The sequence below is a fragment of the Bicyclus anynana genome, chromosome 9 (genome assembly GCF_947172395.1).
Source record: "Bicyclus anynana chromosome 9, ilBicAnyn1.1, whole genome shotgun sequence".
Taxonomy (NCBI): domain Eukaryota; kingdom Metazoa; phylum Arthropoda; class Insecta; order Lepidoptera; family Nymphalidae; genus Bicyclus; species Bicyclus anynana.
Genome location: NC_069091.1, coordinates 9,778,631 through 9,791,585, shown reverse-complemented (window position 1 = coordinate 9,791,585; position 12,955 = coordinate 9,778,631). Strand labels below are relative to the sequence as shown.

At 32.4% G+C, this 12,955-nt stretch overlaps 2 protein-coding genes across 2 annotated transcripts; one reads left to right on the top strand and one right to left on the bottom strand.

The window, feature by feature from the left end:
- Positions 1-151: 151 nt before the first annotated feature.
- Positions 152-6,459, bottom strand: LOC112044876 (lysine-specific demethylase lid-like). Its single transcript, XM_024080863.2, has one exon. The coding sequence runs from the start codon at positions 5,872-5,874 to the stop codon at positions 3,451-3,453; it is 2,424 nt and encodes an 807-aa protein (XP_023936631.2). The 5' UTR covers positions 5,875-6,459; the 3' UTR covers positions 152-3,450.
- Positions 6,460-8,789: 2,330 nt separating this feature from the next.
- LOC112044868 (39S ribosomal protein L38, mitochondrial) lies at positions 8,790-12,521 on the top strand. Its single transcript, XM_024080852.2, has 4 exons — positions 8,790-9,111; positions 10,256-10,824; positions 11,002-11,163; positions 12,203-12,521. Exons 1-4 carry the CDS (start codon positions 8,930-8,932, stop codon positions 12,475-12,477), a joined length of 1,188 nt encoding a protein of 395 aa, XP_023936620.2. The 5' UTR covers positions 8,790-8,929; the 3' UTR covers positions 12,478-12,521.
- The last annotated feature ends 434 nt before the right edge of the window (positions 12,522-12,955 follow it).

The following is a 12,955-nucleotide window of genomic DNA, read 5'->3' as shown; positions in this document are numbered from 1 at the left end:
AACCAATATTTCCAGTGTCAATGTCAGATATTTTTGGGGTCAATTAAGTAACTAAAATTATTCATAATCATTGTATGGGTCTCTGTCATCCACCTTTAAAAGCATATGACTAAACATCAAGAGTCATGGTTGAGAAATAAAAGAATAGGCCTTCAATCTAAATTTTTATTATTAAGTATTTTAATTGTAATCATTTCATGAATTTCACACAAAAAAGTTCATATCATTTAGGTACATTTTCATCATTCATATCAACAAACACAAAACTGCTACATTTACTCGTACGTCTAATTAAATGCCTAAGAGTGCTTAATTACCTATTTCACTTAAATGTTGTTAACTTTGTATATTTTTTTAATTTGAATATACCAATTTTTACATGAAACCTGAAAATATCTATTGTCAATGCTAAAATACAAAATTTGGTGAATTCGAAACTTAAAATACCTACCTATAAATTCACTGATAAATTGATTGAAGTAATGATTTTTGGTTTACGCCGCGTCATATGAACTCTAAGTACGGGTCTAATCTGGTAAAACGATGGATAATAAAATCACATGAGTTTAACATTTTTTTTCGTACGTATACGTAACGTACTTATATACGTATGACACGCATTTAAAATAAAAACGGTCAATTATTTTTAAAACAACTATACTAACATGATATCTAAATAATAAGGAGTCAGTCAAATAATGGCATAAGTAGGTATATACATGTAAATTAGGTCAGGCTATTACACTGTCTGACATTTATAGTTATACTTAGATCCTGAGTGTGACTAATTTCTATATAATACCATTACTTAATTTAAACATGGACTGTCAATAAGAAATCTACCTAAGGAAGTAATCCAGAATAAATTATTGTGCTCTCCCATCCTCATAATGTTGTAAATGTTGATGTAATGGTTTATTTTCAACTGTTTTCTTTTATAAAACTTTCAAGTATATTACATAGTTCAGCAATACAGAAGTTATGGTATTTTTTTTTCAAATCACAATAAATAGGAATACTGGCTAAGATTCTAAAGTAATATATCCACAATCAACTAACATCATAAAGCCTCCTTGTGATGTAGCCACAAGTGACTAATAAACTTTAGTCCTTCATCAAAAATTACATTACTAACTTACATCCAAATGTCTTATTGAGTTATAACTTGTCTTATAGTAAAAAATATAACTAAATATATTTTTCACCTAAAAATTGTCCACCAATAATAATAATTAATAATTAATGGTCACAATTAAAACACATCAGACTTACATATTTAGTATTGTTATAGTTGATATATTAAAAAAAATTGAACATGTAGTTGGGCAAGAAAAAAATATTATACCTAATATAGTTGCTGATTATATAAAATCTGGCATAAGAAATATATAGCCTCATCTAAAATTTATTTGGGATAAGAAATAAATGAATGAAATGACAAAAAATATTCAAATAGGTTGCCTAGTAAAATTGCCTCCAAAAAATCAAATCATTAAATTGATTTAATTCCCTCATGAGTAATTAAAAAAAATCGTATACTAGTTAAAGGAATATACCCAACTACCAACAACCAAAAAGCTTATTTTATGCTTAATTTAACTGTATTTAAATCATTGTTTGCTAAATTTGGTTTGAAAAACCATACCAAATACCAAGTCTCTGGCTGCAATTACCTAGGCACCCTTTTTGCAATGTGTCACTGAATATCTATACTTATAATAAAACTGTAGCAGATCCAATTATCTACATTGAAGATATTTTGAAAATTTTTGTTGGGGAGCATTATAAAATCAACAATTAATACTGAAGCTAAAAATATATTTTTTCGATTTTTGTCTGTCTGTCCGTGTTTTTTGTTATTCGGGCGTCACCCTGAAACTACTAAATTAATTCAAATGAAACTTGGCACGGTTTAAGACCATAATACGTAAGATTATAGGATACTTTTTATTGCGAAAATAAAATGAGAAGTGGGTGAAATAGGGGTTGAAAGTTTGTATGGAAAGTCCTTCATTTTTAGTTACAGTTTTTAAAATTTGTTCATAAATCATGAAAAAATACGAAATATAATGTGATTCAAAAACTTTTAAAATTCAACCCTTAAAGTGGTGAAATAGGGATTGAAAGTTTACATTGATATCCACGCGGACGAAGTCACGGGGGTTCGCTAGTTATATGTAATTTATTTCTTATCACTAAAAAATAACCGATGAGGGTAACTATTATTGCCGGACCTTCGGCCAAGAGCATTATAACAATTTTCCAACTAAAGGTTTGCTAAACAACCATTTTATAAAAAAATTATGAAACAATATAACAAAAAAGACATTTTTGCGGCCCAAGTATATAATCTAGGTATTCTTACCGACACTCACTAATACTTTTCATATGACCAGTGCACTAACTTATGGTTATGTGCTTTGCAATATAATTATCAATGACATATACCTAATATAAAACTTTCATTAATGATAGCAAATAAATCAGTTTTATTAAACAAAGTTGGAAATGCTTTAACTTTCTATAAGTTGGAAATTTTACATATATCTACTCAAGGCTAGTGCTTAGCAGCAATCCCAATTTTGAGCAAAGCAAAGATGTAGCCCTACCATTGAATACACTTGCCTACAAATTGCCTATTAACTTTTGATATTAAGAAATCCATGTTGTATATCAAAACTAGAATAAAGAAGTGCATTCCTTAAAATGAGGCAACATACATACAATAATTGCAGTTCCAACTTTGTTTATACTCATAGAGTTCCTACTAACTGTTATATTTGAAGCTCTGCAATGTTATATAGATTGTTTTAATATATTGTATAAACAGTTTCCTATGGTACATTTTATATAAAATTTATCTTCAAATTATTTTGACTACCACACATCTTAAGGCCCTTTTACATTGAAATTTAACTCAACGCAACAGGCAAGGCAACAAGAATGTGTCTAAAACATAAAAATCAGAGAGGTCTGACAAGACTAACATGTTATAGCACTGTTTTCTAACAGTGGTAGTTTTTGAGATCAAATTTAAAAACAAGTAAAATGTTGAAATTTTTACATATTTAAAAAATTGAATATTAAAATAAACCTAATCGCTTCATGCTTTTAACTACAAATATAGAACAAACGGTGGGATATGTTCTGTAAGATGTTGATATTAAAATATATAACCACATTCATTTTTAGATGAAAATATTACAAATTCAGAACATCATAATATACAATAAAAAATTGTTATATATCTCCAATATATACATATAATTAAATGTTGATGCTAATCAGAAATAGTTGATTACTTTAATAAAGCTGCCATAAATTGTGATGACATAAGAATTACTGTATTATTTATTTATAACCAAGCGCTTTCACTCACATACATTCATATTAAAATAAATCAATTTCATACTTTGTACTAATGCTCAGTCAATTGAAATAAGCATTATTTCAGTCGTCGTCTAGTTCTATTACAATTGTTTCAGCATTTCTAGATGCTATTGAGTATTCATCCTTCAGCTGTGTCAGAAGAGAACACTTGGGTATTTTAAGCTCTTCTGCTTCGTCAACCAAAACTTTGAATTTTTGAAGTCTACCAATGTCAGGTGCGGTCGGCAACAGAATATTTTTAGTGTCAGTCATCCATTTGTCAAAACTGTTCACTCTGAAGTCAATTGTCTGCAACATAATATGTAATTCATCCATGTCGTAACGATAAAATAAAGTTTTCTTTTCTAAGGAGCAGGAACAGAACTGTTCAGAGAGTGCATGTTGCAAGCAAGCCATGTGCTTACATTCTGAGCATGAGACAGAGGACAAAAAGCATGTCGTTTTACAAACTTCACACAGCCGTTCATCATCACCTAGTAATTCAAATGCTGTCCGACGAACATTTTTCAATCCTCTTTCTGACATTAAAGATCTTAGCCGCCCTTCTTCTTCTGTAGCATTAACCAGTTCTTTCTGTGTTTCTAAAGCTGTCTCTAAATCTAAACGATCACCTTCCAATGCCATTTTGCAAATGAGCTCATCATGTGAAAAAACGCAGAACCTTTTTAAGTATTTGTAATGTAGTATGCAATCACGTCCAATTTTAAGCCAATCAGGAGGTGCAAAATTTACAGCTTCTGCAAAGTTGTAACCCTGATTGAAACCTGCATGATAAGCTCTAGGAAATGTTACAACATATTCTCCAGCATTTTGATCTATTCGGTATATTGGCACTCCTGCTGCCATCAATATGTTTGGATTCATTATTGTTACTAGTTGATGCAACAAATCAGGCTGTGATTTGAAGAGGTCAGGGGCTGCCGCTTTCATAGCGTTCTCTAGGAGCTCAGCTCCACTACCTGGCACTCCATACCAAGTTTTAGCTTCACCCCAATGCAAGTAATTGATTGAATAGCTCCAGTGATCTTCATTGTGCCAACAAAATGCAGAAAAACACATTCCTACATACATCCATGGCACTGTCATACCAGATATGTCTGCATTTATAAATCTTAAAACAGAACCCTCTAATACAGGAAGGTTATTTAAATTCCAACCTGAATCTACATATTCCTGATCGCCTGGAAATAAATTTAGTGATGACTTGGTAGGAAATCCTGAGCCATGGTCCATAGAATGCAGATCAGCACCATATTCTACAGTTACATCCTCTTCAACAGAAGATATTATCCTCCAAAATTCTTTTTCTACTACGTTTGTAGGAACTAAGTGGCCAGACTTCCCAAAGTAGTCAGATTTAAATTTATCTGCCATTTCTCCGAATTGCTGTAAAGTATATTCCCTTTCAGCCTGGGCAAATCCAAAGGCTTCAGCTGGTTTGTGAACTTCTTCAGCAATACAACACGGACACCGCCAGTCACCGTCCGGTACCATAGTCAATGGAGGTTTTAGACAAAATGTGTGGTAAGTATCTGAACATCCATTGCATATTAAGAGCAGATGATCTCTATCATCTTTCTGGCAGATAGCACAAATGTATATTGCTAAAGGATCCAAATCATATCTAGGTCTTTTTCGGGACTTAGTTATGTCAAACTCCTCACCATTGAGGCCTGGCATTTTTGGGCCAGGTCCGTAGCATGCTAGTCTTCTCAACTCCCTAGTGCGCTTTACTTCTTCTGCATCTATTTTTGGAGAGTCAGGATCCAGTTTTATGTCTGAGCCTGTTTTCATTTTTTTGATACTTGAATGTGGTTTGTCAGTCTCCTTTTTTATAGATTCTATGCATATCTCTTTAAACATTTCTTGCCCATTTTCACCTTCAATTTTAGTTTCAGATTTAGGTTCGCCCTTCTTTACAGTTTTTAAAATATCTGCTTTGCTCTTTTCAAATATTTCATATGGAAGAAGAATCTTTTCATAATTATTCCTAAGAAAATTCATTGTAATTGCACTCTGACTGTAGCCCATTATTGCAGCAATCTTTCGCCATTTCTTTGGACTATTGCAATTTTCAAACCCACCTTCTTCATCCACCCAAAATTTTAAACAATACAAATCTAGTGTTTTGTTTTCAATCATGGGAATTTTTAGCGGTGAGCCTTGTAAATCCCAAAATTTCAATATTTTTTCCAGAAACAATAGTTTTAGGCGAGTTATGGCTTCCAACTCATTTACTTTTTGAATTCGTGGAACGAATTTTAATTTATCGACATCAAGCGAAAATGGTGGCTGCCAGGAGGATGGAGGCTTTATTTTACATATGCCAGTCTTTTCCGCCACAGGACGAATTTTCGCGATGTATCCCAGAGGATCCATGAATTCTTCGACCGTAGGCTCAAATATGGGGGCGAAGGGCGGTGGAGTGAAAGTAAATTCGGCGCTCTTCTGCATGGCATTTTTTTGTATATTTTTGCTATCCATGTTTGTTATATGTTCATTTAAACGTTTCACAACAAAAGAAAATAACACGCTGTTTAATCTTCCGTATTGAAAAAAATATTAATGCCTACGTGACTTTTCGCCATGTGTAAATGGCTCCTAATATATTATTAAGATTGGAGCACGGAGCACGACATTATTTGATCATAGGATTGGCGACCCAACATTTGATTATTTAGGAAAATATACCATTTTCTCACTATTAGAAGCACAACACATTATTATTCAGTGTACAATTCTGTTTCTCATAATTTATTTCACTTTTTTATTAAAATAGTACAACACGCAGTTCAATGTTCATACACAAGCCTTTATTCACAAAACATTGATTGAATTGAATTGAAATTCGAAACTAAAAGCGACACACTGAAACGCTGTGGACACACTGTGACACTCCACACTTCCGCAGCGCAGCTCTAGGCCTAGGGCGGCTAGGACTTTATTTTAATAGAATCGTAGAGCTAAACGAAGGCTAAACGTAATGTTTTCCTCTTTTCTTTAGTGCAATTGATTTTTGAAGTTTGAACCAAACCGAGTATAATATACCTACCTATAGAGAGTAGAGTAGAGTAGACTCGGACTTCGGAGTCGAAGAGTGAGAAGACAAGAACTGAGACGGAGAGAGAGAAAGGTGATATTACATTTAGCCTAAAGTAGGAAGTTTAGATAAGTATTAACCTCAGATTATTAAACATTCGTATTCTGAGGTACTATCGATAGCCACCCAAGTTTTATTGGAAACTATGCGCCAAATTTCGTGTCAGCTTTGAATAAAAGACGTATTAGAAAGCTGCGCATTATAGAATTTACCTATTTATAGATGTAAGGCCGGTTTAAGACCAATTAGACCATTCCATTTAAAATAAAAATCCCGTTTAAAACCCAATTAAACCATTTTTTTTCAGTTTTAAACTATATGTGTTTATGATTATTTTATTATAAGTACATTTTCTTGATTTTATCTAGGTATACAAGTAGGTACCTACCTAAAAAATGGTTAACATTTTTTTATGTGTTTTATGTGATATACCTACCTAATTATTTCATATACTTACTTAGCTAAAATCAATTGAAAAACGTCTGTGTTGGTAAATAGTAAATGAACTTTTTTTTTTGTATAAAACGATGCTAATCAAATTGTATTGGTTTTGGTTTAAAACCAAACTCACTCTTGCACTCTCGTGGACGCCTGGACTCGACGGATCACGGAACGTGCGACGTTGCCAGCTCGCCTACCCTTCTTCTAAAATCATAAAATGTAAGTAGTGTGTGCGTGATTTAAATAATATGTATAGTTTGGTATAGGTACCTAGGTACATAATAGGTACCTACCTAATTATTTGTTAATTATTCTCATTTCCGTTCAAATTTTATTATTAATTTTAGAGTTTGCTGTCTTAATCATTCAAGCATACTCGTACGTAATTTCTATATTAAGAACTCTATAAACTAGAGAAGTTAATGAATGTAACTTGGCGATTTGTGAATAACTGAAAATCACGTATACGCAGTCGCGAGCGTCTACTAGTAGGTACATTAAAAAACCAAACTTATGTACCGAAAATATGGCATTAAATCCATCGTATGTCGTTTTAAGAGTTCCGTAGTCCACAAGGAACCCTTAAAGTCACGCCATGTCTGTCTGTCTGTCTGTCCGTCCGTCTGTCCGCAGTTTAGCGCAGAGACTATACCTAACTACTAGATAGCTGTAAATTAGTATGAGTATGTACCTACATTAAAAATGTAAACAATCTACCAACGTATTTTTTCGATTTAAGGCTCCGTTTCTAAAATATTAAGCCTAAAAGAGCTAATTTTTGTTAGAGTCAAGTGTCCCCACCCTCTACCGGCTAAACGGTTATTTATGGATACGTGAAACCAACTTAAAAGACGTAATTTGAATTCTAAAACTGCATAGGTACTAATTCCGTAGTTAATTAGAAAGATAAAGTTGTCAGTAAAATAATAACATGCTAGTTTGGCGTAAAAAAATATACAAAATCTACCTACTTAACTAATTGTTACGCTTACGCATCTACCTATATCCGCACGGAACCCTACACTGCGCATGGTCCGACACGCACTTGGACGGTTAAGTTTTCTTCAGTAATATTCATAGATGATACATTATAGTAATATTATTATTTTTAGATGTGATGAACATAGTTTAATACTTTTTTTAAATGTCATTATTGCGACCTCTTTATCAGTCATCAGCATCATGCTAATCTGAGTTGTAGGCTTGTAGGTTTCGAACACCTAAATATGCAGTACCGGGTGTACATAATAAGAATTTATGGTAAATTCTAAAATTATATATATATTCCATAAATTCCATTCTAAATTTATATGCAAAATTCGGAAGAAATAAGTACCTACCTTAGCATTTAACATCGGTTATTGAGATTAGGGCAAGGCAAGCCAAAGAATATGTTACTGTGCAAACCTTTGAATTATTGGTCGAACTCGAAGGTGCAAACAGAACAGACAAGTATTTATTAATAGAAACAAGGGGCTGAAAACTCCAGTACCTACTAAAAACTTTTGGACATTATGCATGTGTTGGTTGCGAAAATAAATTAGTAGGTACAGAAATCAGACGGTATTAGTAGGTATAGAAATCATACTTAATAATTTCAACATTAATCTTTTGTGTGTTGTCTGAAACCACTCAGAAATTTTGAATCTGTGAAGTAGTTGTCAATGTCAAGTGTCACTGTCAAGGTGGTGTCCAGTCCACAGACCACAAATGAAGGTCCAGTCAATAGATGCATAGATTAAACAATAATAACCATAGATACCATAAAGTCAAGTGTCAACATTACTATTTATTATTGTCATCACAGAACATTAATACTCTTTTGTCAACTGTCAAGTGTCATTTTCTAGTCTATAGTGATCTGTGGTCATTGCTTCTATGAAATGTAAACTAATAGTACCTACTTAATAATATTTATTATTTTAAATATTATAGCGCAAGAGACTTATAATTTTTCTTTTGACTAATTATAAATATTGTATCAGTATATTAATAAAAATGAATAAGTTATCGGGGTTATGGCGAATACACCATGTACATTTTCAGCAAGTGAGGTTAGGCCATAAAATGCGAGGAAAACCTCCAATATTTTGTAGAACAATAAAAGAACGTCTAGAAGAATTAAATTATAAAGATGAATTGTACACTACAAGAACTGACATTGGATTTCCATCGGATAAGTGAGTACTTTATATTTTGTACGTAAAATGTCTGTATCAGAAATAAGTCTGTTTCGAGAATATTTTGACTCCTTTAAAATGATTATGAATATTTAGAATGAACAAATAATGAGATGAAATGAGTATTTGAAATTAATTTTTTTTGCTCCCAATTTGTACTAACTTATAGTGCATCAATTCTTTAACATTCAAGCCGTGGATGGCCGACTTCGTTGGCCTTTAAGTCTCATTAATTTGGCCCTCTTGCATAATCTCTTCTTACCAGATGTCTATTAATTATGAATATCTCCCTGCTAACTTTCAGCTTTGTATGTCAAGCGGTTTTTGATATATTGTAATGACCAGGTTAGCTTTACATTGATTAATATTTTTTGTACCCCTATAGGGAAGAAGTGCTATTCCCTAGCCTTATAGGGTACAAAAAATAGAGTTGGTCGATTCTTCTTTCTTTCTTCTTTAAGCATACTAAATTTCATAAAAATAGGTCCAGCCGTTTTAGGAACAAACTTAAAGAAATTTAGGAACAAACACTGCAACATGAGAATTTTATATATATCAGATTTAGAATACTTATGATACATATAATATAGGTATACAGTTTTACTTTTGACACCAAAGTTCTACCTGTTAACTAAATAGTTAATTAACTCTTTCAGCAATTTGCATCTTTTCATTATATTAAATAATAATAATCTGTTGTATATATAGGGTTTGAATTTTTATACTAATATAATAGTAATTAAATATTGATTTCATTTAATGCACAGAATAAAGATGATTCAGAATGAGTCTTTACAAGCAGGCCAGTGAAACCCAAAAAAAAAAACAAATGTCACACATATTTCAAATTTAACAACAATTACGTAAATTAATAAAATAATCAATAATTACCAACAAAAAGTACTCTTCTTCTATCTTATTTCTTTAGTTTTTGTAAACAGTTTTTAAAATATTTAAAAACCTAAGACTCCATTTTTCTTGAATAACATTGAAAATTACTGATGTGATGCTTTGTGTTGTACTTTTATACTGGAGAATGTATTTGTTTTTGAATTTTGTATTTGGAATGGATGTTCCGTCATGTTCTGTAAGCTTTATCTGCCCATGATTGTTTAATCTGTGATTTAATATTATTTGTTAACAGAAAGTCATCAACAGATGCTCGAGTAAACCGTATGGAACAAACAAAAAAAGTTAAAAATGATAAAAATCTGGAACAGTTGGCACGAAAAGGACAGTTAGAGATAGACTTGATCCAGTCTAAAAAGGATTGGTTAGCAACATTAGGGCCTTTGCATAAAAAACAAATAGCTGATCACTATGGAATATATGAACATTTATATGGAGAAGGCTTTTTCATACCACATTTGAATTTGGATATATTCTATGATTTAAAAAAGGGCAGTTGCCTGCCAGTGTATTATGGAAATGTTATAAAACCTGCAGAGGCATTGGAGAGTCCCATTGTTTCCTATGAGTCTGATGGCAATACTTTATGGACATTAGCCTTAACTAATCTTGACGGACATCTGAAGGAGAATGATAAGGAGTATGTTCATTGGCTGATTGCAAATATTCCTGGGAATTCTATTGAGAAAGGGGATGTTATTGTGGATTATTTGCGTCCTTTCCCCTTGAAAGGCACTGGATGTCATAGATACACATTTGTGTTGTACAAACAGGATAGCAGGGTGTCATATGATCTACCTAAAGGTAAGAAACAACACAATTTAAAAATTATGTAGTTATTTATGAAATAATTTGCAGATTTATCTATGTAAGTAGTTACTTGATCACAGTTTGCAGATAATAATAGCAAATCTGTAGGACAGAGTTCTAAATAATAGTTTTTACTGTAGTTATTAAAATATTGACTGTAATCTTTTCCAGTTACACTTTCTTCACCTCTAGATGATAGAACATTTAGCACAAGAGACTGGTACAAGAAGTATCAAGACAACATAACTCCAATTGGACTTGCGTTTTATCAAACTGACTGGGATGCAAGTGTTACTGAGTTCTTCCACAAAACATTGAATCAAAAAGAGCCAAGTAAGTTTTGAAATATTGTTCAATGGCTCACTGCTGAGCTCTAGTCTCCTCTCAGAATGAGAGGGGTTAGGTCCCCCACACTAGCCCAATGCAGATTGGCAGACTTGACACACACAGAGAATTAAGAAAATTCTCTGGTATGCAGGTTTCCTCACGATGTTTTCCTTCACTATTTGAGATACGTGATATTTAATTTCTTAAAATGCACACAACTGAAAAGTTGGAGATTCAAGCCCGGGACCGGATTCGTATCCACACCCTCCGAAATCTGAGGAAGAGGTCATATCCACTGGGCTATCACTGCTTTTAAATATCAGTTAGTTATATTTAGTTTTAGATAGTAGTTCATTCTAGATGTTTTATTGAGGATTTAGGTTTGATTCCCAGTCTAGTGTAATCAAAAATAAGTTGACCCTTTCACAAAATTGTAATTAACTTAGTAATGATTTACTTAAATACTTTGAACCCCTTTTAAGAAAGCTATTGTTATTATACTATTGAGTCATTATAGTTGAATATCTGACAAATTTTTATAAAAATCTAACACAATGTTTGCTCAAAATCCCCTTTAATTTTTTTATTTGCTTCACACAATTTATGCATATAGTAAGTAATAATTTTTCAATTGACTCATATCAAATTTAATATAAACAATATTTATAGGCTAGTTGACATATTTTTCAAGGGTTTAAAATTGTACACTTGTCAGATATGTATCAATTTTAATTAATATAAGTAGAGGATTACTTATAAAACTTGATTTAAAAAAAGAAATGAAATAACCTTAAAAAATGCTGTCATCCATTTTGATTTGTCAAAAAGATTATTAAAAATTGCAATTTTATATGTATTAATGTCTCAAAATAATATGATAATTTATTTTGATCTAGCAGAACGATAATGAACAATTTGAGACCCATTGAAAAAAGTATCAACTATGCTATTAAAGGCGAACATTATAGTCAATTGACAGTAATTATTTATTATTGTTCCTTTGCTGGATAGTCTAAAATCTTCTTTAATTTTTCTGTTGTTACAGTTTACGAGTATGATTTCCCAGCACCATACATACGGCCCCAGGAATGGTATCCACTTAGACAGCCATTTAACTTATACATGGATAAATATAGAGATCCCAAGCAGATTAACAAGGAGTACCTTTTGCGTAAACTTAAAAATGAAGATCCATTCAAAACTCCTCCACCACCACTCAAATTTCCCAATGCCCAGTTTCTGCCAAAAAATATGCCTTCTTGGTTGAAATTGCATGAAAAGAAAATCCGAATGCGCTGGGGGCGAGTCAATGATGTGTGAATCTGAGATTAATAAATTAATGTAGAAAAAAATATAAAATAAAATTGTTTTATTTCATTTATTTTTAATCAAGACATACGAGTGGTGAGCCATAAGAAACCTTTATCTTTTAACACCATATTTAAGGTATCTCTAGGGTCACTTGGCGGTCGATGGAGTCAGCTGCGCTCGGATAAATCTCTGCGAGATGGAATCGGAAATTATTAAAACTACCTCAGTTAACGGTGAAGGAAAAACAGCTTGAGGAAACCTGCATACCAGAGTTTTTTTAATTCTCTGCGTGTGTAAAGTCTGCTAATCCACGTTGGGCCAGCGTGGTGAATTGGCTTAACTCCTCTCATTCTGAGAGGAGACTCGAGCTCAGCAGTGAGCCGAATATGGGTTGAGATCGAGTTAATGACGAAGCTCAATGATGAAATGGCAATATGTGCCTTATGACTGGTGTATGAAATTCCTTATAGGGTGATGACGTCGCCGA

What these genes read in the sequence shown, in the direction of transcription:
- LOC112044868 (XM_024080852.2), top strand. Translation starts at nt 8,930, where the DNA reads ATGAATAAGTTATCGGGGTTATGGCGAATACACCATGTACATTTTCAG. An exon ending in ATTGGATTTCCATCGGATAA is followed by an intron (nt 9,112 to 10,255) that starts GTGAGTACTTTA and finishes ATTTGTTAACAG; the next exon opens with AAAGTCATCAACAGATGCTC. An exon ending in ATTGAATCAAAAAGAGCCAA is followed by an intron (nt 11,164 to 12,202) that starts GTAAGTTTTGAA and finishes CTGTTGTTACAG; the next exon opens with TTTACGAGTATGATTTCCCA.
- LOC112044876 (XM_024080863.2), bottom strand. Translation starts at nt 5,874, where the DNA reads ATGGATAGCAAAAATATACAAAAAAATGCCATGCAGAAGAGCGCCGAA.